This window comes from Gekko japonicus, unplaced genomic scaffold (assembly GCF_001447785.1).
Source record: "Gekko japonicus isolate JY-2015 unplaced genomic scaffold, Gekko_japonicus_V1.1 scaffold4511, whole genome shotgun sequence".
Lineage (NCBI taxonomy): Eukaryota > Metazoa > Chordata > Lepidosauria > Squamata > Gekkonidae > Gekko > Gekko japonicus.
The window spans coordinates 7,878-34,873 of record NW_015169315.1 but is presented as its reverse complement, the minus strand read 5'-3'; the positions used below and the strand labels follow the sequence as shown (position 1 = coordinate 34,873).

General features: G+C 47.1%; 1 protein-coding gene across 1 annotated transcript in view; it reads left to right on the top strand.

Moving 5' to 3' along the window:
- The window catches only part of CSGALNACT2 (chondroitin sulfate N-acetylgalactosaminyltransferase 2), a 38,866-nt gene that overhangs the window by 4,252 nt on the left and 7,618 nt on the right, over positions 1–26,996 (top strand). Inside the window, exons 3-6 of the mRNA XM_015416614.1 lie at positions 10,742–10,958; positions 12,841–12,942; positions 17,810–17,988; positions 22,988–23,082. Coding sequence (XP_015272100.1) covers positions 10,742–10,958; positions 12,841–12,942; positions 17,810–17,988; positions 22,988–23,082 — 593 coding nt within the window. The remainder of the gene's footprint in view (positions 1–10,741; positions 10,959–12,840; positions 12,943–17,809; positions 17,989–22,987; positions 23,083–26,996) is intronic.

Sequence of the window (26,996 nt, the reverse complement as noted above, 5' to 3'; positions counted from 1 at the left end):
CTTACCCCCCCCCCCCCCCCGGGAAACGAACAGGCCTTGCAGCACCTCCCGGACACTCCCCTCTTCAGGAAGCCCATTCCACAGAGCCACGAAGGAAATGGCCCAGGCTCTGGTCGATGCCAGACGGGCCATTCTGAGTGGTGGAGTAGCTAACGGGTGACTGCCTGATGACTGTAGTAGGTGCACAGGGACATATGGAAGGAGACGGTTCTTGCTAATATTTGGGCCCAAAGTCGTGAAGGGCTTTAAAGGTCATAGCCAGCACCTTGAATATTTGGAGTCTTCTAGCATTCAGTTTTGCAGACGTCACCTCTGGCCCACAACAATGTATGATGGTCGGGCAGGGTGGTGGTGGTGGGGGAGCCAGAGGTCCAATAAGCCTGTCTAGGACTTGAAATCTCCCCTGATTTTGAAGTATCTAGCAGGCCAGGATACGTCACTAGCAATGTTCCCTCTAAGCTGTGGAGTCTTGTGAGCAAAAATTCTACTTTGTGAGCTCCTGGCATTAAAGTTTTGAGCGGGCAATTTGGCTGCTGCATAAATTAGTTTGCCCTGGAGCCATCCTTCCCGAGCTAAGACAGAAATCTGTGAGTCGGAGGCTAAAAAGCTGTGAGCTAGCTCACACTAACTCAGCTTAGAGGGAACACTGGTCACTAGTAGCCGGTGTCTTATTTGGTGGTAAATCGTACCAATCAAGTATATTACTTTCCCCTTTCGAAATTTGGTCTCTTGCTTCACAATCGACTTCTGCTTGAACAAAACAGGTGTTGTGAATTGGCGGTGTTGTGAATCAGAGGTCCTCTGATTTTATGAAGGCCATCCTATTTCGCCTTCTGACTTTGCCTTCCTGCAGCCTGTCCCTGTCCATATAACTGGTACTTTTAAAGTCCCAAGTTCTGCTTCACGGGTCGCCAGTTGAACAGGCTGCTCGTACTGAGTTTTAGCCGTGTTCTTAGCAACCGTTTTTAGAGTCGTGTAGTGGAACATTTTTTAGTAATCCTAGACTAGGTATACTTGGCACTTTCCATTGCCGTTTTGAAGCGAGTATGTAATGGGCCAGACCTGTGCTTGAGCCAAGCGCAGCAGGAACCTTCCTTTTTTTTAATCGTGCAGTCTTAGTTTCCAAAAAGGCAGTCGTAAAATGCAGCAATGAATTCTTAGGCTGGTTGTAAATCTTCAGGTCCAAGATTTTTTTGAGACTGTCACTTTCGGCATAACACGTCACAATGGTAAGTATCGCTGCTGTGTGCGTGCGTGGGTGTTTTGTGTCTGCTATATCCCTCACCATATGCATATTTGAATTTAGCTGCTCCAAGGCATTCAGGCGTTTCATTGACTTGGTTTGTTCTTCACTTTACAGCGCACTTACTGTGTTGTACATAATGTATGAGAAGTACTTTGAATACACGCAAAGCGTATGAAAGTCCAAAGTGCTGCGGTTAGTGTAGTTCCCTAGAGAACAACGCTTGCAGAAAAGATCGCATTTCTTCTGTGTCCCATCCAGTGTCTTCATACTCAGATTAAAGAAGCTCTTGAATTCTTATGTAGCAGGAAATCATTTGGATGGGCGAGCTGCGGGCCACAGCGATGTAACTAAAGATGTAAAATTTCTGGAAGTCTTAAAACCATGGAAGAAAAAAACAAACCTGGATTCTCCTTTACCCTAAAGGAATTTTTTTTGGGGGGGGGGGGAAAGGGAGGGTCTTATCCGAGGTTCTTTCCCGCATGGAAACCAGGAAGCTCCTACATTAAAGGGAGCACCAGTCTTCATTCCCAGCACAATTATTGTGGTTCCTGGAGTTTTCCGCTTTAAGCAGGAGTTTAAAAATAAACCTGATCCTCTCCGGTTCAGAGTAGAATATGTGGAGTGGCTGTGGGTGAGTTTCTGCTTGTTACTATAGGCAGCCGGCCTGGAGCTAAGATCTGTTTTCAAAATGGCGCATCGCAGCTCCACCCCCTTCAGCCCTTTAAAGGGGTTTCCCTCCATTTCCCTGCCCAGCTACACTGCAGGGTCGTCGTGTGACCCAAAAGAGGAGATGAAAACGAGGGCAAGAGCGGAGGTTCCAGACTCTGCTCAAGGACAGCACCCATGTGAAACTGCCTTATACAGTCATAATAGGGCTTGTGTTTTGGATATCAAGTTGAACTGTGTGACACCGAAAACATTTAAGGTCCTTCAGTAGTGTGTTCTCATAGGCATGGTGGCTTGTTAATTGTGGACAAGGTCAGCCACATTTAAACAAGTCATCGTATCCTTGAAAATAGACTCCAGATTTGTTTTGTATAAACCCTCTTCATACCATCTTCATACTGCATGTTTTGACTAAGAAAAAAATCTTGCCTTAAGCACTTTACTCATTCCAGAAATTTTCAGTTTTTCTGTTTGGGGAAAAAACTGGGTGGGGGGTGGAGGCTGGGGGGGTGGATTATGCATGCTTTGAATGCTTCCAGTTTATTTTTCTGGGCCTCCTGGTCTCTAAGTTAGAACATCACTTTCTTTAGAAAGAGGTGGAGGTTAACCTGTAGTCCGGCGTGCATGAACAGACAGCACTGGCCAAAAAAACATAAGAGTTTGGTCGGAATTAAGCAACCCTGACACCCGATGACTAAACCTTCCCTTCCCTAATATTTTGTTCCCTTTGCTGGTTTTAACATTGTGCATATCTGGTCACTTCATACAGTCGTAACCCAGTTGGAATGCTTCAGGCTTGGATGGCACGTAATATCTCTTTTTTTCACCCCCCCCCCCCGCCCCCCAGCAACATTCAGCATTCTTACAGAATGTTCTTTGCTGGAATGTCCTAAGAATCTTCCCCACCCCTTTGATTCAGTTAAAAGAAAGCCTGGTTATTGAGCAAAGTTTGAGTCCAGTGCAATGTTTCCTCTAAGCTGTGGAGACTTGTGAGCAAAAATTCTACTTTGTGAGCTCCTGGCATTAAAGTTGTGGGCGAGCGGTTTGGCTGCTGCATAAATCAGTGTGATTTGGAGCCATCCTTCCTGAGCTAAGAGAAAAATGTGTGAGCCGGAGGTTAAAAAACTGTGAGCTAGGTCGCACTAACTCATCTTAGAGGGAACACTGGTCCATTGTCACCTTTAAGATCAACAATGTTTCATTCTGGCTATAGAGGAAGTGTGCATGCACACAAAAGCTTATACCCAGAATTAAGCTTCGTTGGTCTTAAAGGTGCCACCGGACTCAAACTTCATCCTGCTGCTTCTGACCAACACAACTACCCACCTGAATCTAAGGGACATGACTAAGTGTTTAGCTGACCAAGCAGCCTTTGACTTGGCACGGGTACATGTTTAATTTGGATTTGAAGAGCAACTGCTTGACAAGGCAAGTTTGGATGGATAGGCTGAGACAGCAGATTTTGCTGGCGACATCTCATTAGTGTGAAGTGTAGACATCCTGTTGGAGGTAATGCCAGCTTGCAAAGCAATTACCGAAATAACAGCGCACATGGGGCTATCTTGAGATCATTCAGTCAAGCCTCGGTGTACGTCTCAGTGAGAACTTGGCTAGTCACGAGCAGGATTTGAATTGAGTCAGTTGCTATGGGGACACTCATGGGTCTGTGAATTTACAAACGGGAGGATATTAGTCATATTTGGAAACTGGTCGTTTTGTGAAAGAATTTCGTTTCACTCAGCCACTAAATAAAATGTGGATTTTGGTCAGGAAATGAGCGAAACTTTAATATTACAGCATCTGAAGAAACTTACGTAACAGGCTTGAAAATGTTAACCGTTTCACAAAACGGCTAGTGATGTTCTGTAGTCATACGGCGAAACCCGAAAATGCTGTGGTTGACATGAAGAAACAGATGAGAAATCCCTGAACAGGACGAAGGGGGTCCGTAACCCAGTAGTAAAGGCAGAATGAAAGGAAAAGCATAGGCTGCCAAAACTTGAGGTCGGCAGGCATTGTGATAATAATAAGGCTGTGCTTCTTCTCTTTAATCAGTTATGGCGAAGATAATCTGTAAACTAGCTCAGACAGACTGGGAGGGTCCTGGAAGGGGAGCACTCTGGACCCCCCAGACTTTCTTGAATTTGCAAAGTCACATTTTTCTGCCTATCCTCAGAGTTCCGAAGTGTGATGAGATCCCTACCTGGGCTGTAGGTGACTCGGTTTGCAATTGCCTCGCTCATTCCAGTGGGCAGTCACTTCACTGTTAGTGATAATTGTCACTTCACCTGGGTTTTTAAAAATATTTACTCCCTACCTTTCCAAATTGGGTATAAAAAGCTCAGACGCCATTACTTCACAGTTTTATCTTTCCCTTTTAACTTTGGGAGGGGGGAATAACCTAGAGCAGTGATACTCAGTGGCTTGGAAGACACTTTTGGCTCTTTCCTCATTCCACCAATGTGGCACCACTCCATGTTTTAGGAAAGTGGACAAGGCCATTGTCTGATGAGGCTTGCGGGTTATCAGGTGGTTCCCACCTTAAAACAGCCTCTGCTGGATAGACTGGAGGGTGGGGAAGCTGTGCACCTCCTTGAAGGTGTGGGCCTTGTGCCGGGGGTGGAAATAAAGGGGTCAGTCCTCTCAAACTGGCAGCAGGGGTAGGCCTGGCCTGGCCTGGCAGCTTTTCCACCAGGCCTTCAATTAGGAGCTGCCCACCACTACCATCTTTTGAACTATGGTACTGGAGAAGACTCTTGAGAGTCCCTTGGACTGCAAGAAGACTGCTATTTGTAAAGCCTCATCAGACAGCCACTTTGCTTTCTTGCATTTCTTTTTCTTTGGGATGGTGCTGATTGCTGCCTCCTGTACAATGTCACGAACCTCCGTCCATAGTTCTTCACGCACTCTGTCTATCAAATCTAGTCCCTTAAACCTATTCTTCACCTCCACTGTATATTTATAAGGGATGTGATCTAGGTCCAACCTGAATGGCGTAGTGGTTTTCCCAACTTTCTTCAGTTTAAGCCTGAATTTTACAGTAAGTAGCTCATGATCTGCACCACAGTCAGTTCCAGGTCTTGTTTTTACTAACTGTATAGAGCTTCTCCATCTTTTTCTGCAAATGATATAGTCAGTCTGATTTCAGTGTTGCCCACCTGGTGATGTCCACGTGTAGAGTCACCTCTTAGGTTGTTGGAAGAGGGTGTTCGCTGTGACCAGCATGTTCTCTTGACAAAACTCTGTTAGCCTTTGCCGGGCTTCATTTTGTTCTCCAAGGCCAAACTTGTCCATTATTCCGGTTACCTTTTGACTTCCTACTTTAGCATTCCAGTCCCCTATGATGGAATGTCCCCTATGATTCCCCTATGATGATGAGGACATCTTTTTTTGGTGTTAGTTCTAGGAGGTGTCGTAGGTCTTCATAGAACCAGTCCACTTCAGCCTCCTCTGCGTCAGTGGTTGGGGCATAGACTTGGATTACTGTGATGTTGAATGGTCTATTGGAATCATTGGGCTTAGAAGGGTGTGACTGTTTCAAGGATCACACTCTTAACTGAATTTGCTTAGTCCATATATTGTCTAGTCGGAAGCAACCTTGTAGAGGGACACGCAATCTACCTTCTCTGCCTTCTAACAGAGGCTGTATAATACAGGGATATGATTTAATAAAAAATGTGCGGGTTGATAAATCATGTTCATTTCCCCCCCCTCAAGCTCCTCCCTTCTGCGAAATGCTTCTGAATTCAGTGCCAAATAATTATTTTAAGTATTGGTGTCCATAATTCTTCTTGGTAACGATAATGCAAGGGCACTGTTAGGAAATGAAAGTCTGGGAAAACACGCGAATCACCGTGTGCTTTTTAATTATGCTTTCCTGGGTAATTGCAAAAGTTCTTCTTTTAAAAAAATGCTTGGGGCAAGTGGGTTAGTTTCCAAACAGCATTAGTCATAGAAATGAATTCTTCATACTGTGGATTAGGAGGAATGAGTCTATTAATAAAGTACTGTGTAGCTGACTCCAGGTCGAAGCAAAGGGTATGGGGCTGAGGAGGTGATGCTGAACTCGAATAAACCATCACCTCTGCCAAGCTCAAGCAGAGATTAGATGCAGATCTAAGTGGCAGTCAACATACCCATTTCCATACTACATTATGTTTCCCAAAGGCCTGCTTACCATAAAAGCAACAGAGACAGCTCTGCAGATGACTTTTGGGAACGCCGTCTGAACACTTAAAAGCAACCCATTTCCATAACATGGTGACCTAGTCCACAGTGGACTGAGCACTTGTGCCAGAAATGATCTGTAGAGATGCAAGTAGCTTTAGAGTAAACGTCCAAGACCTCTCCTATCTGTTGTTGTTGTTCAGTCGCACAGTCGAGTCCGACTCTTCGCGACCCCCTGGACCAGATCCCGCCAGGCCCTCCTGTCTTCCGCCGTCCTCTGAAGTTGGCTCAATTTCATGTTCGTTGCATTGATGACACTGTCTAACCATCTCATCCTTTGCCGTCCCCGTCTTCTTTGACCTTCAATCTTTCCCAGCATCAGGGTCTTCTCCAGTGAGTGCTCCCTTCTCATTTGGTGGCCAAAGTATTTGAGCTTCAGTTTCATTATCTGGCCTTCCAGGGAACAGTCAGGGTTGATTTCTTTTACGATTGACTGATTCGATCTCCTTGCAGTCCAAGGGACTGCAGTCCAAGGGGAGTCTTCTCCAGCACCATAGTTCAAAAGAATCTATTCTTCGGCGCTCGACCTTCCTTATAGTCCAACTCTCGCAGCCATACATGACTACTGGGAATACCATTGCTTTGACCATGCGGACTTTTGTTGGCAGAGTGATGTCTCTACTTTTTATCATGCTGTTTAGGTTCGCCATCGCTTTCCTCCCAAGGAGCAGGCGTCTTTTAATTTCATGGCTGCAGTCACAGTCTGCGGTGATCTGGGATCCCAGGAACGTGAAGTCTTTCCCTTTTAATTTAGACTCCGCATTCCATCTGAAGCATATTTGGTCTTCAGCTGGTGTTGTGTTTTGTTTATTTTGCAAGGTCATAGTTTTCTGGGGGACGTGGGAAGCCCCCAAAGTAGGTCAAGACCCCTATCTTTGGGCAGCTGCGATGAGGCTCTTGTCAGGCACAAAGAGGCCAACCAGTTTGCTATTAGATCAGAGCTCCAGAAATCCCAGGGTGTTGTGGTCTCTAGTAATTCCATTGTGGCATCTGGGACTTTGAGCAGTCTTTTTTTGTGTGTGTAACAATGTCTTTTGTGTATAAGGTGCCATGTCCCTATAGGATTTTCAAGGCAAAAGACGGTCAGAGGTGGTTTACCATTGCCTCTCTCTGCGTAGCAGTGCTGCAATTCCTTAGTGGTCTCCCATCCAAATACTAAGGAGAATCAGCCCTGCACGGCTTCCGAGATCTGATGAAATAGAGGATGGTTTGGCGATTCAGGGCTAACTGGATCTAATCTAAATAGAAGTACAAAGCTTATTTAGGTGAGGGAGAGAGGTTAGTTTTTCGTTGTGATAACAACCAGGGTTGTTTTATGCTACAACACTAATTTATATGCTACAATTTATATGCTACAACACTAATAGCTTTTATTAAAAAAAAAAGACACGAAACTGTGACGAATTAGGTTTTGTGGTAGCAATCGTTAGAAAGCCCAGCCATTAAGGTATAAATTCTGAAGACTGAAAAAGTATGTCTAGCTCCTAAATTTTCGGGCTGGCTTGCCAAGCCAAAGAAAATCTGTCAGGACCAAGATTTAAGGACGATCGGTTCAGTTGCCAGCACTGAGTACCCAGACTACTGGTCACACAGAAAGGCAGATGAAGAGTACTTTATTCAGTAAGTGCATACCTAGAGATGAGGTTGCTCATTAAGAATTCCATGCTCAAAACTTTTCCCCTGAACAAATTCCCCTTTCCGTTCTTTCCAGCCAGGCAAAGATTAAAAAAAGGCTGGATTTTGAGCAGCAGGTCTAAAATCGCTGCAAATGCAATTGTGCCTGTTCAGTTCAAGATCTGCCACAGTTGATTTCCCAATGTATTCATCAAGGAAATAAATGGGAAGAGAATAATATACCTCTTTCAGTGAGAGGGTTCTGAAGCAGGCCAGAGGAAACAATAGCTGCTTTTAATGCCTAAATAGACGCATCTCCTTCAGACAACAATCTCGTTGTCTTTGGCTGCCCAATGCATCATCATTTTAGTCCAGGGCTTCTGAATACTGCCGGGTTGCATTATAGATGTAAGCAGTGTTCCCTCTAAGCTGAGTTAGTGTGAGCTAGCTCACAGTTTTTTAGCCTCCGGCTCACACATTTTTGTCTCCGCTCATGAAGGATGGCTCCAGAGCAGGCTAATTTATGCAGTAGCCAAATCGCTTGCTCACAACTTTAATGCCAGTAGCTCACAGAGTAGAATTTTTGCTCACAAGACTCCACAGCTTAGAGGGAGCATTGGATGTAAGGGGTTACCTTTAAAAAAAAATCAAGGTGCTTCTCTTCTGCCAATTCACCTTCCTCGTTCGTCAACATTCTCTGCAACGAACTTATAGAAGAAGCAGCGTATGTGGGGAAAAGATTGAAAATGGGCATTTCAACAACTAATCTTAATCAACAAAATAATTCTTATAAAACCCTTTAAGGATCTAGCCAGGCGAAATCTCCCCAGAGGACAAGATGTGGCCATCCCGCTGCTTAGATTTTAAAAAAGCAACATCACGAATGTATTCTACGAAAAGTCAGTAAACTGATTGTACGTATTGATCTCCTCAAAAGGATTAAGAGCTGCAGATTAGCACAGTCGAGCCAAATCATCATCTGCTTAGGGTAGGACTTGACCTACTTAGCATCTTAATCTGCCAATAAAATTCTCCGATAGATAATGAAGGTGTGTGCTGACTTTTATTTTGAGCTCTGGGTTTCTGCAAAGTGGAGTCTGCAGTAAGCAGTCTGGCTAATATTTTAAGGCCATGAGAAATGCCTCCGTTTGTGTCTTGTGGGAGTAGTTCAGGCACGACGGCCCTATACAGTCGGATCATTGTTCCTTCGGAGATGCGTCGCAGCTTGCTAAGGGGTTTCGGGCAAAGGTCCTTCCCAGTCTTAGATCTCTGGAATCCTCTATGTGGAAATGCCAGGGATCGAACATGGAGCTTTCTCCTTGTGCTCTGCTTGGCCTCTGTGACCCAGAAAAATGCTGCAGCTAGGTTATTATTGGGAGAGAATGCATATCACTCTCATTCTGCAGTCGCTCTATTGGCTGCCCGTCAATTATGGGCTCAATTCAAGATATTAACAATCAGATACAAAACCCTTCATGGCCTTGGTCCCTCTTATCTGTGGGACTGCCTCTCTACCTATGCTCTTCCTGCAGAATTGATAGCCATCCTTACTCGTGCTTCCTGTGTTGTGGATCCCATCTTACGGAATGGCCTCCCTGAGGAGGTTAGGAATAGGGATGGGCAGAAACCAGGAAAAGGTCATTCAGTTCGGTTTGTGGCTGAACCATGAACCAAACTAGTTTGTGGTTCATGCCCCTGTAAACCCTGTTGAAAGGGACCACAGTCCCTTTCAATGGGGTTTGGAGGAAGCCCAAAGAACAGCTAAGCAGTGGGGAGCTGCTTCCTCCCCACCATTCAGCTGTTTCGGGCTGTCTCCCGCAGTCCCTTTAAAGGTTAAAGGGACTGCACAAGACAGCCCAAAACAGCAGCAGTAGGGAACGCCTCCCCAGCGCCCAGCTGTTTCTGTGGCTTCCACGGGGAACAGAAAGCAGAAGTTTGAAGGGACTCAGTGTCCCTTTATTATTTGTTTTTTTAATTTTTATTAAGTTTTTAAAATACATAAGAATCGGAGAAGGGGGAAGGGGAAAGGCCGGGGAGAGAACAAAAGTAATGATTTCCTGCATGTAACTTTCCTCTGCTTATCATTTCATGTTATACACCGAAAAGCTGTGAAGTTGAAAAGTTCATAAAAGCTTTTTTACTATTGCAATATTAAAAATGTCATATCTTTATATTTCTCTCTTACCCAATTATAAAACGAAGTCCAAGTCCAACAAAGTCTTCTTCCATTTGCGCTTTTTAGCATCAAGGTCAATCTGTCCATTTCCATACTTTCTGTAATCTTCGCTATTCATTCATGTTCAGAAGATGTTGAAGGGCTCTTTCTGCTCCATCTACGAACCGCCACAAACTGCTTTAAAAGGCCATGCAAGTTTGTGACAGTAGACGTGTTACAAACTTCTGTTTGCAAACCATGAACAGGGCAAAATTTGTGATGAATTTTGCTTCATCGTTTGGTTTGTGCCCATCCCTAGATAGGAGGGCTCCCATTTTCCTTTCTGCACACTGTGCAAAGCAGAACTATGTGAGAGGGCTTTTGCACAGGGAAATAGGACTTGCCTTGGTAAAGGCATAAGGACTGTGACTTGTTACTCTAAGTGTGCTCTAGACTAGGTAGTTTCTACACTGCTTAATGTATCATGTTGAAAACCTCATGCTTTGTTTTAGCTCTGTTAGAGATGTTTGTTTTTAGATTTCTGGATTGTATTGTTCATTGGATGTCCCATCCTGTTGACTGTACTTGACTTACACTGTGTAATTCACCTTGACTCTCAGTGAGAAAAGCAGACCTAATCGCAGTAATAATCCACATTTATGCGCCTGGGATTTGTTTTGTTCCTTCCTCTTTATTTGGTAATGCATCTGGCTGATTTACAACCTTAAATTTGCTGTATTCTTCCTGTGTAGTAATTCCCAAAACAACAGAGTCTTTGTCACTGAGTTTTAAATTTGTGACTTAATCGGTTCCTCTTGTGGATTGTTCCTAAGGTTATTACCGCACTGAGAGAGACAAAGGGACACAGTATGAGTTGTTCTACAAGAAGGCAGAGGATATGGAGTACAGGCATGTCACTCTCTTCCGGCCCTTTGGGCCCCTAATGAAGGTCAAGAGCGAAACTGTGGACATCTCCAGGTCCATGATCAACATTATTGTCCCCCTTGCTGGAAGGACAGAGGTTTTTGCCCAGTTCATGCAAAACTTCAGGTAAGTGCATTGGAAACCATGCCTAAAGCCATCGAGTGTAATTTTTCTACTGGAAGATAAGTAAGGTGTGTTTGGTGAAGTGGTTAAGTGCGCGGACTCTGATCTGGGAGAACCGGGTTTGATTCCCCACTCCTCCACTTGCACCTGCTGGATGACCTTGGGCAAGCCATAGTTCTGTCAGAGCTGTCCTTGAAAAAGAGCAGTTTCTGTCAGAGCTCTCTCAGCCCCGCCTACCTCACGGGGTGTCCGTTGTGGGGAGGGGAGGGGAAAGGAGTTTGTAAGCTGCTCTGAGACTCCCTTTGGGTAGTGAAGGGCGGGGTATAAATCCAATCTCCTCTTCTTCTTCTTCTAGTGTGCCATAAGATCCGGGCATGATTCAGAGAAATCAGAGACCACTGGCTTTTCCAACTCTTATGCAGAGTAGTGAGTTTGAGTTTAAAATGTGTAAGACATCATTGGTCTGTGCTGCATGCTAGAGTTCAGACCTTGTGGATTGTAATCCTTACTGTCCATTGGGTTAGTGAATTAGCATTTCCCCTTTCTTAACTGAGCTCAGCATGGAGCTGCGGTGGCTCAAGTGGTTAAGACGCTGAACTGCAGGCTGTGGAAGGTCAGTAGTTCAGCAGTTCGAGACCCGAGTGCGCCGCATGATGGAGTGAGCGCCCGTCTCTCGTTCCAGCTCCTGCCAACCTAGCAGTTCAAAAGCAAGACATTGCAAGTAGATAAATAGGTACCACTTCGGTTGGAAGGTAACAGCGTTCCGTGCACCTTGGTGTTTGGTCATGCCGGCCACATGACCACGGAAACGTCTTCGGACAGCGCTGGCTCTTCGGCTTTGAAACGGAGATGAGCACCGGAACCCTAGAGTCGGATTCGACTGGCTTTCGAGCAAGAGAACGTTTACCTTTACTTTCTTAACAGAGGGGTAGCCAAGAGACACCTAAATTGGAACTCTGCCATTCATTTAGAAGACACTTCACCCACTTATTGCTATAATTCAAGAAGGACGCCACACTAACCTCGTGATTAGTTTAGATCGGTTTCTGAGTTGGAACCCCTTCCCTATGAGAAAAGGTTGAAGAGTCTGGGACTTTTCAGTTGAGAAAAGCAATGACGGGGGGGGGGTCATGACAGGGGTTTATAAAATTATGCATGAGGGGGGAGAGTGGACAAAAAGAACCTTTTCTCCCAAAATACCAGAATGCAAGGTTATCCGATTAAGATGATGGGCAGTAGGTTCAGGATGGAGAAAAGGAAATACTACTTTACACGGAGAGTGATTTAAATGTGGAATTCACTGCCAGAGGATGTAGTGATGGCCACAGGAATAAACAGCTTTAAAAGGGAGTTAGATTCATGGAGGAGGAGTCTTATCCATGGCTACTAGCCATGGTGACCAGTGTTCCCTCTAAGCTGAGTTAGTGTGAGCTAGCTCATATTTTTTATAGTCTCCAGCTCACACGTTTTTGTCATAGGTCAGGAAGGACGGCCCCGGAGCAATCTGATTTATGCAGTAGCCAAATCAGCTGCTCACAACTTTAATGCCAGTCGCTCACAGAGTAGAATTTTTGCTCACAAGACTCCACAGCTGAGAGGGAACATTGATGGTGACTGAGGGGAACTTCCAAATTCAGAGGCAGTAATCCTCTAAACTATATGGACTATTGGTCTGATCCAGCAGGGCTCTTCTTATGTAATAAAATGTGTTTGGAAGCTGTAGGGCTCTGTGTGTGTGTTTGATACTTGCCTCTTCTTCTTTTTTTTTTTTGACTTTTAATATTTTATTTTGTACTTGCCTCTTCTAAACTGAAAATGTTTGATTGAAAGGCCTTTTGTTAGGTGGCTAGAGCAATGGACACCTGATGTTGTTTTGCTTTTCTAGGGAAGTGTGCATTAATCAGGACAAGCGGATTCACCTCACTGTAGTATATTTTGGCCAAGAAGGGCTTTCTGAAGTCAAGAGCATCTTAGAGTCGGTCGCTAGGTGAGTTGAGAAAATCAAGCCTGACTATTTTTTAAAAAAACTTAGTGTGGAGTGTATGTGTGTAGTGGCAATTAGCTGCTTGGGTTTTTTATTAGTAGACTGGCAGGCCTGTGGCCAGAAATTGTCGGTGGGGGTGGGCACCAGGGAGGCACGACGTCACTTCCAACATCACCCCCCCCAAATAAATAAAATAATAAAATAAAAATAAATCAAATAAAATGGTGACAAGAGGAGCCAGAGAAAAGCCCCCCCCCCCAAAAAAAACCTACGGTCTCCTCTGTGCTCAGAGCCATGGTTGTTTGAAAGGACTTCCTTCTGCCCGTCCCGAGTCCACAGCCGAAGTCCTCTCCACAGTTGCCCCCTACCTCAACCTGACGGGTGAGCTAAGCAGGGGAATGGAAGCCGAGAGGAACCATCTACCGGGTGAGCTAAGCAGGGGAAAGGAAGCCGAGAGGCACCATCTACCGGGTGAGCTAAGCAGGGGAAAGGAAGCCGAGAGGCACCATCTACCGGGTGAGCTAAGCAGGGGAAAGGAAGCCGAGAGGCACCATCTACCGGGTGAGCTAAGCAGGGGAAAGGAAGCCGAGAGGCACCATCTACCGGGTGAGCTAAGCAGGGGAAAGGAAGCCGAGAGGCACCATCTACCGGGTGAGCTAAGCAGGGGAAAGGAAGCCGAGAGGCACCATCTACCGGGTGAGCTAAGCAGGGGAAAGGAAGCCGAGAGGCACCATCTACCGGGTGAGCTAAGCAGGGGAAAGGAAGCCGAGAGGCACCATCTACCGGGTGAGCTAAGCAGGGGAAAGGAAGCCGAGAGGCACCATCTACCGGGTGAGCTAAGCAGGGGAAAGGAAGCCGAGAGGCACCATCTACCGGGTGAGCTAAGCAGGGGAAAGGAAGCCGAGAGGCACCATCTACCGGGTGAGCTAAGCAGGGGAAAGGAAGCCGAGAGGCACCATCTACCGGGTGAGCTAAGCAGGGGAAAGGAAGCCGAGAGGCACCATCTACCGGGTGAGCTAAGCAGGGGAAAGGAAGCCGAGAGGCACCATCTACCGGGTGAGCTAAGCAGGGGAAAGGAAGCCGAGAGGCACCATCTACCGGGTGAGCTAAGCAGGGGAAAGGAAGCCGAGAGGCACCATCTACCGGGTGAGCTAAGCAGGGGAAAGGAAGCCGAGAGGCACCATCTACCGGGTGAGCTAAGCAGGGGAAAGGAAGCCGAGAGGCACCATCTACCGGGTGAGCTAAGCAGGGGAAAGGAAGCCGAGAGGCACCATCTACCGGGTGAGCTAAGCAGGGGAAAGGAAGCCGAGAGGAACCATCTACCTGGTGAGCTAAGCAGGGGAAAGGAAGCCGAGAGGCACCTGGGCAGGCCCGCCTCGGACCGTTACTGTGCCTGTGCAACCAGCCCTCCTACCCCCTCCCTGCTTTGCTTTGGAGAGCTGGAGTCCAGAGGCCAGCAAACTCCAATTAGGCTGCGAAAGGGCAGACATGACTTTTGCCACGTGCCCAGCAGCCATGGGCCTGGTTCTGCAGCTTTTCGGTCCGAGAACACCGGGGCTGGGCGGGCTTCGGCCTCAGCGTGCAGAAGCACCAGCAGGCTGCCGTGCTCAGTGCAGCAAGAGCCGTGGAGAATGGCCCACCCTGGCGCCTCACTCCCAGCTAGGGCAGGAGATCAAGGTGAGGGTGGCCTCGGGGTGGGGGACAGGGCAGGTTTGGAATGGGGTTTGTGCCCTCGGGAGCCCTGCCATTGCTACCAGCCTGGAGAAGAAGCTGGTTATATTAGCATAATTATGTTCCCAGGTAAGCGAGGAAAGATACAGTGCCTGGATGTGGGAAGGGTGGATGGAAATGAGCAAATGAGAAGTTTCAAAGGACCATGTAGATACCAGATATTACTAGAGATGTGAAGGCCCGGAAAAAAACCCCAGAAAAATTCGGGGGGAAACCGTTTCCCCCCACCCCCCGTTTTTTTCCTGAAACCTTTTTTGTTTTTTTCCGAAAAACTGGAAAAATTGAAAAAACAAAAAGAAAAAAATTGATTATGGAACGTTTTATTTTAACATGATGAATAAACTACTTTAAGACAAGGTGTTCAAATATTTTCCAAATCATTTCTAAAAAGTATGAATGGTATCGGATTGATCTAATTTCTGTGCACTGAGGACAAGCAAGTCCTAGGTTACAAACTGAACTCTCCCATGCAAGAACAAGATGCATTTCTTCCTTTAGGAGGTGCGATTGTCAGAAGAAAATTAAAAGGTTTCAGTTTTGTTTTTGCATGTGGGTGGGTATTCTGTTTGTAATAATTGTTTGGATACACTATCTTTTTAATATGCTAGTTGTGATAATTTCATGCCAAGTAAAAATGTCCATAGTCATATTTTATGTTCCTAAAGTAACAGAATGGCTTTCAATCTGGAAAAGACAAAAGAAGTGCTAATATACAATTTTTTTCAATTTTTCCGAAAATTTCCATATTTTTTTTTAAAAAAACACCCGGGTTTTTTTCCGAGCTTCAAAATTTCCAGAAATTTTACATCTCTAGATATTACCACATGTTTTATTGAGCTAGTAGCAAAAGGAAACTAGGTGTTAACTTTCAAATGGTTGACTTACTGTGCTTAGTCCTATAGTTCTCAGAACATCCTAGTGAGAAATAGCAGTCTGTTTTTTAGTATCCCATGTGGGCACCAATGTACCAGCCTCTGTTTGTGTTGTTTAGAACCAGTTTGTCAAATTCACCTTGAACATTTGTAGAATTTTGTTCACAGGTTCAGTTTAAGATGCATTAAATAAGACAACCTTTATTGAACCTAAGGGGTATTCTTCCCAGGTAGGAAATGTAGATGATCTAGTAGCATAATGGGAAACAGAGAATACTAAATATTGGAAGATATTTACATATCAAAATATATCTAAGCTAAACCCTGACCTGGATAGCCCAGGCAAGCCGGATCTCATCAGATCTTGGAAGCTAAGCAGGGTCGACTCTGGCAAGTCCTTGGATGGGAGACCTCCATGGAATACCAGCAGTCAGGAGGCGAGGGCAGGCTCTATTCAGCCACCTCTCTGAATACCCTCCAGGCCCCCAGTAGGGGTCAGTCACCAGAGGTTGCTATGACTTCCAGGTGCACACACATGCACACACATGTATATATGAAAATACAAATACAAACCAAAAAAAATCTAAGCTGGTAGGGGAATGGCATTATCTTGCCTAACAATTCACATTCAAATAAGTAGTAAACAAGATGCCATCACCTTGACACTCCTTAAATTAAAGGGGAAAATAACTCACCTGTTTTTCAGCTCCATAGCCTTATGCAGTTCTTTACTTGGACCAGCATAAAGTAACTTTCAGTATGCCAGCCTCAGATATAAATACCTTAGCCTGTTTAAGAACATAAAGAAGGGCTTAGGTAAACCATCTGCGGCAGGGGTCCTCAACCTTTCTGAGCCTGTTGGGCGCCTTTGGAATTCTGATACAGCGTGGTGGGAGAAGGCACAAAATGGCTGCCACAGAAGGCAAGGGCCGCCACGAAATGGCTGCTGCAGCTTACCTTCATTTCTGGGACAATCTTCCATTTTCAGCTGGGAGGAGGACTTTCCAGAAGAAAGGACAAGGAGTGCACACTGTCCCTGTTACTGGTTAAGGAGGTGGGACCTCCTACATAATGAACAGGTGTCTGACCATGCCAGTCCTTCCCCACATGTCAATTACACAAAACAGGATCACAGCATAATGAGTTACAAAGTAGAGAAAAATACAGTGGTTAATGGCTACCCCTTATATGCAATAATGTATCTAGAAATTATGTCTATAAATCAAACATACTTTTAACAACTCATATCCAAAAATTTAGTTGACAGTTTTATTGTCTGAGATAACTTGAAGATATACAGACCCTGTGGATGATGAAATTCCTTTAACGGTACTAAGCTTATCGGGTGTAAGGGAATTTTATCATCCACAGAGTCTGTATACCTTCAAGTTGTCTCAGTTTACTAATCGTAACACCAAAAGGGTGGTGTATATCATTTCGTGCCTTTGTAGATTACTCTGTAGGCAGTAGCATTAATTGGAATGGTGAAGTTATTTGGACAGATTTATCATTTGGTTTATGGGTTTGTGTGTATACAGCCAGTTGAACTATTTTTCCGCTGTAATTTTTTTGACTCTGTCTGCACTGTGAAAACATAAGCCTACTCTTGTTGAATTTTGCATAGGTCGTGAATCCGTTCATGATGTGCGGGCTTGTAAAAATTGTCAATTACATTTTTAGAGACGAGTTGTTAAAAAGTGTGTTTTGATTTATAGGTATAATTTCTAGATACATTATTGCATATGAGGGTGGCCATTAATCACGGTGTTTTTCTCTGTTTCGTAGTGCTTTCCCACACGGCGGCGTGCAGAAGTTCGGATGTGCTGGACCATGGCCATGCAAAGCTTATGTCGGGGCGGGGAGTCCCCCCCAACCTTTTTGAGCATCTTTGGAATTCTGAAACAGTGGAGGGCGCGGCCACAAAGTGATTGCTACACAATGGCTGCCCCACGAGGCAAAGGCAGTCACACAATAGCTGCCACCATTTACCTTCAGTCACATAGTGAGGCTACGTGTGCTGCTGTGGCAGCTGCCGCCAAAGCAAGGCTTTTAAAAAACCGCACAGCCAATCAAGATGCCTTGCTGGGCAAAAGGCCCACCTTGCCCCCACCCACTTTCTGAAAAAACACTTGGGCACCACAGAACGTGGCACTTACAAGCACCACGGGGGAGGGGGGGCTTACGGGGATGCATCTTATCCGCAAGCTGATGTGCCAGGGGCCGTAGGGGAGAAAAGTTATTCATTTCTCTCTCCTTCTTCTTTCTAGAGAGACTAACTTCCACAATTACACACTTGTGTCCTTGAACGAAGAGTTCAATCGTGGCCGAGGGCTAGATGTGGGTGCCAGAGCCTGGGAGAAAGGCGAGGTCTTGATGTTCTTCTGCGATGTCGATATTTATTTCACGGCCGAGTTCTTAAACAGCTGTCGCCTGAACGCCGAGCCAGGTATGTCGGTTTTTCAGATCCTGGACTCAGCAGGGGCCGCTTGGCTGCCTTCCAAAAGGCGGCGGTGTGGGCGGGCGGCTGCCAGTGGCCCTGCCGCGCCACCGTTCCGCCCCGTGCCCCTGCCTACCCAAAGCTGCTACTTCCTGTCCACGGAAGAAGACGTGCTACCAGACAGAATATTGTAATGGGGATATCTGTGTTTCTGTGCCTAGAAAGACCGAATTCCGGGGACAAATGGGGGTACGCCGATGCCCTTGCATCTTCCTTATAAACGTCCCAGAGACATTTGGCCTGTCAAAGAGAATGGTGGACTAGACAGGATCAAGTATGGAGAAGATGTGGCTCAGTGGAAGAGCCTCCACTTTGCATGCACGAGGTCCCGGGGTCAGTCCCTGGCATCTCCAGTTAAAAGGACCAGGCAGTACATGATGTGAAAGACCTTGAGACCCTGGAGAGGAGCTGCCGGTCTGAGCAGGCAATACTGACATTAGTGGACCAAAGGGTCTGGACTCAGTACGCCAGCTTCGCGGTTATTCATGCGTAAGTGATTTTTGCCCGGATCTGTGAATTGAAGCACAAGTGGCGTTCGAGCCCCAAACACCAACTATGCTTGCCTGCCACGGGTCGGCTGACCATGTCCCACAGCATCACGTCTGGCCCTATGCACAGAACACCCCCCCCCCACGCTGTTATAGTTGCACGGTGCGGACTTTTTTGAGTGGTTGTCTTTCGAAGGACGGAGCTGCGGTGGCTCAAGTGGTTAAGACGCTGAACTGCAGGCTGTGGAAGGTCGGTAGTTCAGCAGTTCGAGACCCGAGTGCGCCGCATGACGGAGTGAGCTCCCGTCTCTAATTACAGCTCCTGCCAACCTAGTAGTTCGAAAGCAAGAAATTGCAAGTAGATAAACAGGTACCCCTTCGGTGGGAAGGGAACAGCGTTCCGTGCGCCTTGGTGTTAGTCATGCCGGCCACATGACCACGGAAACGTCTTCGGACAGCGCTGGCTCTTCGGCTTGGAAACGGAGATGAGCACCGCAACCCTAGAGTCGGACTCGACTGGCTTTCGAGCAAGGGAGACCTTTACCTTTACTTTACCTTTAGAAGGCAAGCTTAGCGCTTCTGTTCTTAAACACTGATTAATAAAAAGAGGGCACTGACGTGTCTCGGTCGGTAAGATTCAGCTAATCACTCAAAGGAATTATCAAATTGCCCTGACCTGGACGGCCCGGGCTCGCCTGATCTCATCAGATCTCGGAAGCTAAGCTGGGTCAGCCATGGAGGTTACTTGGATGGGAGACCACCGAGGAAGTCCAGGGTTGGTGTGCAGAGCCAGGCAAGGGCAAACCAGCTCTGATCATCTCTTCAAAACCCCACAGGGGTTTATTTGTTTATTTATTTGTTAAGCTTTTATCTCGCCCTCAGGGCGGCTAGGTAACGGTAAAGGTCCCCTTGCTTGAAAGCCAGTTGAGTCCGACTCTAGGGTTGCGGTGCTCATCTCCGTTTCAAAGCCGAAGAGCCAGCGCTGTCTGAAGACGTTTTCCGTGGTCATGTGGCCGGCGTGACTAAACACCTTAGCGTCTTAACTACTTGAGCCACCGCAGCGCCATCCAGGGCGGCTAACAACAGGTAAAATTCCAAAATACATATAAGTAATAAATACAACATTGAAATACTATGCTAGGCCTAATATGCGAATGAGCTGTGCTGTCAGGGGTGTGGCCTAATATGCTAATGAGTTCCTGCTGTTGGGTGTGGCCCATTATGCTAATGAGTCCCTGCTGGGCTTTTTCTACAAAAAGAGCCCTGCATATAAGTAATAAATACAACATTGAAATACTATGTTAAGACCAGATATAATAATAAAATGCTAATCTTATGCGTTGGTATCACTGGTCTTCAGATGTCATAAAGGGGGGGCATTGGCTCGGGCAGTTATTAGGGGTCCAGCGGGTCAGGGCTCTTCGCCATACGATGTCAGTTGGCATTCCCGATGGTAATAGCAGTGGGGTTGGGGGTGGTTGCTCCAAAGGCCTGGCGGAAGAGCTCCGTTTTACAGGCCCTGCAGAACTGTAGAAGGTCCCGCAGGGCCCTGGTCTCTGGGAGCTCATTCCACCAGAGTGGAGCCACCACCGAAAAAGCCCCGGCCCTGGTCGTCGCCAGCCTGGCCTCCTTCACACTTAGGAGGACCAGTCGGTTCTAGATCCCCGATCACAGCGCTCTCTGGGGTCCATATGGGGAAAGGCAGTCCCTCAGGCGGGTTGCCATAAGTTGGCTGGGTCTTGACGGCACTTCCCACCACCAATGACCAAACTAGGTTAAGTGCGTTGGTGTGTGTGTGTGTGTGTGTGTGTGTGTGTATGTGTGGTGGCTGGCAGAGGCCAGAATGAGAGGCGCCAGGAGCCCCAGTGTCTCAGAGGGTGGGCAGGATTCAAGAAGGACGAACTTTGTGTGGGTGACTGTTCTACCCAAACTGGACCCAGGGAAGGGGAAATTAGTTTTAAAGGGGGTTCCAGATAAGGAAAAACGCCGGATCCTGTAAGCTTGTGTACGCCAGGGTGGATCTCAGTCGGGCTACCCCTGAAATGAAATTACGAAGAAAGGGAGTGAGAGAGAGTGATTGTAACGAGCAACTTTATTGCATACAAAATAAATGTAAAGAACTTACACTGGGCCCCGGGAAGTAACCCCCAAAGTAACTGCCCACGCACAGACACACCAGCAAGAGGGCACACTTATGAAAGGAAGGAGGGAGAGAACTGAGAAGTTTTAGGAAAGGGACGTACGACCTCAAATTGTGGGCTTGGGGTCTGGAGCAATGCCTCCCTCTAAGCTGTGGAGTCTTGTGAACAACAATTCTACTTTGTGAGCCACTGGCATTAAAGTTGTGAGCGAGCGATTTGGCTGCCACATAAATTAGTTTGCTCTGGAGCCCTCCTTCCTGAACGAAGACAAAAAATGTGTGAGCCGGAGGCTAGAAAACGGTGAGCTAGCTCGCACTAACTCAGCTTAGAAGGGAGCACTGGTCTGGAGGGGTCCAGGGGCAAACATAGCTGAGGTCCAGGGAGTTAAGCGAGGAGCTGGCTAAGCCAGGAGACGAAGCCTGCGTGGCGCAGCAGGAAACCAGCGTTCTGACTAGCAGATGTCTGGACCAGGGATCTGAGGAACAGTTTTCTGTGGCATGGGATTCTTCTTTTAGGGACAGAAGATCCCCAGGGTAGGTGGGACTTGGGCCACCCTTCCTTTGGATTGGGTCAAGATAAAAAAAGTTTGAATCTCACCAGCTGGTGTAAAGTTAACTGCTGTGAGCCAGACCCGCATGGGCACCAAGAGCCGGAGTCAGGCAGCGTGATCCACACACTTTAATTGGGTCGAGGTGAGCCAGGTCTGCCTTGACACAAAATTCTGGGTGGGTCAAAAGAGCTCCTGGAACTGGATAGAGCATAAATCAATGGCTTACGTGTCCTTCTTGGATGAGTTTTTTAAAAAAAGAAAGGAAAAAGAGAAACCGGGCGTTGGTTAATGTAATAGCAACTTCCTTGGCCTGGGTAGAAGCTGTGGAGTCTTGTGAGCAAAAATTCCACTTCGTGAGCTGCTGGCATGAAAGTCTTGAGTGGGTGATTTGGCCACTGCATAAATTAGTTTGCTCTGGAGCTCTCCTCCCTGAGCGAAGGCAAAAATCTGTGAACCGGAGGCTAAAAAAAAAACCTCTGAGCTAGCTCACACTAACTCAGCTTAGAGGCAACACTGATCCCAGGCTTTTCTAGTGTTGAAAAGTCTTTTGTTATTAAGAATGAAATGAAGTCTTATAGAGAAGTCTTACTGAGAACCCCGAGCACTTAATCAGTTTGTAAGGCCGGCACGCCTTTCCTTTTCTTCCCTGGGATTTTGCACTGCCATGCCTGTAGACCCAGGTGCCTTTAGGAGACTCCCCAAGTTTTGCATCTCCTTGGCACTTAGGCTGTAAAAGGGGGTGCCTGTTTAAACAACGAAGTCCAAAATAAGAAGTGGACCCTACTAACCAAGGGGGTCTTAGCTGGAAGAGTGGGTGGGGTCCTCACAGACGCACAGTTCAAACTTGGAGCAATCTTGTAGAGGCCTTTTCTTTTTGGAAAGGGTATTTGGCTTCTAGAACATGGTGGTCTTCAGAAACAGTTCTCATACTGGGTAACAGGAAGCAAAGACCTGAACAATACTTGCCCCTGTAACAGAATGTGTTGGCCAGGCACTTTTTAGTGTTGTTGAACCTTAGGTTTTGCATGGGAGCTTGCAGAAGTTTGGAGTTCTGCAAAGACGAACAGGCCTAATAGCCAAGTACACCTGAAAACGGCGGGGGGGCGGAGGAGGTGGGTGGGGAAGACCTGCTTGCAAAAAATTACTTTCAGGGAAGCTTCAAGGGCACACTGTGAAAATGAAGTCAAGCCCCCCCATATTAGCAGAGGAGACCAACAGAGGCAACATCAGAGGTGACTGTCAGTCGTCAAGACTCCTGTCTCCCAAAGGTCATCGGGTATAGGCCAAACTGGCCATTTGACTTGGCACACTTGTGGAAATGCTGAACGGGAACTCCATAGTAGGATGGTTAAATTTGGTGTAGTGGTCAAGTGCGCGGACTCTAATCTGGGAGAACCGGGTTTGATTCCCGACTCCTCCACTTGCACCTGCTGGTGTGACCTTGGGTCAGTCACAAGCTCTGGCACAGCTGTCCTTGAAAAAGAGCAGTTTGTGTCTGAGCTCTCTCAGCCCCGCCCACCTCACGGGGTGTCTGTTGTGGGGAGGGGAAGGGAAAGGAGTTTGTAAGCCGCTCTGAGACTCCAAGTGAAGGGCGGGGTATAAATCCAATCGGGCTCCCTGAAGGGCGGATCACCTGCCGGGTCTTTTGACATTAATCATCGACAAGAATCAATTAGCCGTTTCAGTCGTTTCCTGTCCGAGAGGCACAGTTGACTTTTCTGCTCAGAAATGTGCTACGCTGAATTAACCCCTCTCTCATGTCTCCGTAGGGAAGAAAGTTTTCTATCCTGTCGTGTTCAGCCTTTATAATCCTGCCATTGTGTATGCTAATCAAGATGTGCCACCCCCTGTGGAGCAGCAGTTGGTAAGCGGCTGGAATCTAAAGAAGCTATATAATAGACCTTTCCTTTAAGCTTTGGTATATTAAAAGTTATCGCTAGTATCTAGAAACCTTGAAATGCATGACATAGAATATGCAATAATGAGGAAATTAATAATATAGTTGTAAAATAGATTAGTTATGAAATTTGAAATTCAAAATGTTTGAAGTAAGAACCATAGTGTCCCATAGAAAATGCCTTAAAGACTATAACGAAGGGGATGTTAGGGAGAAATATTTACTTTATTGCAGTGTATAATAATCTTGATACATATAATCTGTTATATAACCCCTCTTTTTCTTTTGTATCCCCTTTGTATTATACCTTGCTCTAGTGGTTAAGTGTGCAGACTCTAATCTGGGAGAACCGGGTTTGATTCCCCAGTCCTCCACTTGCACCTGCTGGATGACCTTGGGCAAGCCATAGTTCTGTCAGAGCTGTTCTTGAAAAAGAGCAGTTCCTGTCAGAGCTCTCTCAGCCCCACCTACCTCCCAGGGTGTCTGTTGTGGGGAGGGGAAGGGAAAAGAGATTGTAAGCCACTCTGAGACTCCCTTGGGTAGTGAAGGGCGGGGTATAAATCCAATCTCTTCTCTCTCTTCTTCTCTCTAAGATTTTATATATATGGGGGGGGGAAAGAATCTTGTTCTCCATGTTAGGGCGTTCAGCACAGGGGAGCTAGATGGTTTGTAAAGAGGAAGCAGTAGGAACCAGTGTTCCCTCTAAGCTGAGTTAGTGTGAGCTAGCACACAGTTTTTATTTATTTATTTATTTATTATTTCAATTTATAGCCCTCCCTCCCCGCGAGCAAGCTCAAGGCGGCTTACAACGTTGGCACAAAATATCAATGAAACCATATAAAATCATTTTAAAACAAAGCAATACAGATGAAACTCATAAAATCATAAGGTGCTAGTGATCGTTCAGTTCGTTGCTTGTGATGGCGGGCTAAGGATGTTTACAAGCTGACAGTTCCAGCTCAGTGGTCTTACTGAGTCACTTGATGGAATGAGCCAGATGTTAAGGCTGAGGGCCGGGCTCGTTGATGGTAATAGTCAGGGCGGCTCCTTAGTTGAAAGCCTGGTGGAAGAGCTCCGTCTTGCAGGCCCTGCAGAACTGTAAAAGATCCCGCAGGGCCCTGATCTCTTCCGGGAGCTCATTCCACCAGTATGGAGCCGCCACTGAAAAGGCCCTGGCCCTGTGGCAGCGAGCCTGGCATCCTTGGGGCCCAGGTCAATCGGTTCTGTGACCCCGACCACAGTGCTCTCTGGGGTATATATGGGGAAAGGCGGTCCCTCAGGTATGTCGGACCCTGGCCATATAGGGCTTTAAAGGTAAGCACCAGCACCTTGAAGCGAATTCGGTATGCTATTGGCAGCCAGTGCAGTGCCTTCAGCGCAGGCTGGATGTGCTCCCAGCTAGGTAGGCCCATCAACAGCCTGGCCGCGGCATTCTGCACTACCCGCAGCTTCCGAATTTGCGACAAGGGCAGCCCCATGTAGAGAGCGTTACAGTAGTCTAGTCTCGAGGTGACTATCGTGTGGATCACTGTGGCCAGGTCATTGGGGTCGAGGAAGGGAACCAATTGCCTAATCAGCTGAAGATGGTAAAAGGCTGACTTAGCAGTGGCTGCTACCTAGGCCTTCATTGTTAAGAAGGAATCTAGGAGCACTCCCAGACTCATAACCTCCGGCGCTGGCACCATTGGTGCACTGCCACAGTGCCACTTGTTCTGGAGTGTGCCACTTGTTCTCATGGCAAACAAGCACCTCCCAAGACAGTTCACTTTCCCTGAGATTCTCTGGGAGAGTCTGACTGCTGGGTGCTGCCTGCTTGCCTGCCTTAAGTGCTGCTGGCTGGGTTTTCCCCATTGGAAACAGTGGAGGTAATGGGGGTAAGCTCTTTGGGTGCCCATAGAATTGGTCCCACTGGTCCAATTGCTTTGGGACATGGGGGTTTATGTGCAGAGAGGCTCCCGAAGCTACTCTGAAAATTTGGAGCCTCTCCCTGAAACCCCCTCCCTCCCAGAGCCACTAACAGCACCGTGGGGAAAAAGGAATATTTGTTCCCACCATAGAGAACAGTGGAGGGGATGGGGGCAACCTGTTTGGGGGCCGTTAGAATTGGACCCCCTGGTCCAATGATCTTGAATCCTGATGGGTATCTTGGGGAGAGGCTTCAGCAGCTATCCGGCGAGTTTGGAGCCTCTCCCTCAAACCCCCTCCCCTCCAGCCCCCAGAATATACCCTATGTTTTCGCCATTGACTTCAATGGCCAATAGGATATAATGGGGCTGAAATTGACATTCGGCTGGCCAAAAGACTCCTGAATCGGCTCCTACTGAGGAAACTGACATGCAGGAGTCTTACTGCCGGCCGAAATTGATTCTGCCCGATTCAGCCAAATCCGAATCGGGCTGAATTTTTTTATTTTTTTTTTGCTCACCCCTACCTCTTAGCCACACACACACACAAATACCAAAAAAAGTGAATAAAATTTTAAACAAGCCTCTTGGGGGTGCGGGGGGAAGCCTTGAAAGAAGATACCATGGGGAGCTTTTGCTTTTTCCCCCTTTAAACCACAGCTTAATCAGCAGCCTCCTTGCCTTGCCTGGTGCAGACAACGAGTGGGAGTGATTTCATACACATCGCCTTAGTCTTTCTCAGGCTGGAACCAGACATGAAGATATTCACATTCCTGCCAGAAAACCAAGCCGCTCGGCTGAAGTTGTTCTGAGAAGCAACCCCACCGTTGTTGTTTTTTTAAACGTGTCTAGTCCCACCCTCCGTGCTGTCAAGACGTTGCAGTGAATAGGTTAAGGAATGGAGCCTTAATTTCCAGCTGAGACCTGACAAGAGAGTAGGCTAGAGGTGCAGAGGTTCCAGGTAGCTGAGTGGCTTCAAAAGGGAAATCCCAAAATAAAAGTCACAAAGGCCCCGGTCACACGGAGCATTAGGCACGCTAGAGAGATGGAAGATAGGTGGATTTTCCGGGCGCGATCTCACCGCCACATCTGGGAAGCGTAGAGCTCCCGTGGCTCACCCGAGGCTTCACTCCGAAGATGCGCTGTAAAAAACTAGTACCTCCAAGGTACTAGTTTCCGGAAACCGTGGGGCAAGGGCGGGCGTCAGATCACGTTTCCGGTGTTAGCTCGTGGCATCCGGTGCCTGCCCATGTCCCGTCGCGAAAACTTTTTTTTTGTCAAGTCTCCACTGGTGCGCACAAGCACCCAAGGGCACCTGCGAACACTTGGGTTAAAAAAACAACAACACAACCCCCGCGGCGTCGCTTCTTTGCTGTGCCGCAGGAGTGAGGTATGATCGGCACCTCCCCCCAACCACGGGACGTCGGGCGGGACGTTTGATCTGGCTGCCGCGCGGTAGTTCGCTCCGGGGCAAACAGCCACGCCTCCCCTCCCCCGCGATATCCAGCCCGTGTGACCGGGGCCAAAGTTTTTTTTTTTTATTGACCCAAGTGAAGTGACACACAAGCCTGAGCTTTCAAGACCTGGGAACTCAATTTTATCAGGCATGACGCCAAAAGAGCGGGAGGGAGGGGAGAAAAGGATGTTTCAGGCGGCAAACCCCTTGTCTGTTGCCGGTAGAACGCCAAACAGACCTCACTCTCTTCAGCCAGAAGGGAAAGATTTTTAAATTCCTCTGATAAATACAAGTAAATGATTCCATGGGAACCAGAGTGCGGGTAGAAGCTGCCAGGTTGTACAACTGGGGCTTCTGGGAAGAAATATTTAAGACGGCAATATGACCCTCTGTTGCTTATGTAAAAACCAGTGATTGAATAAATACCTGAATGTCTGCCGGTCCCCTAGAAGACTGACAACAGAGGGAGGGAGTGGGGGGGGGGTTGTGTTGTGGGAGTGGGGCCTCAACTGAGAGTTCCT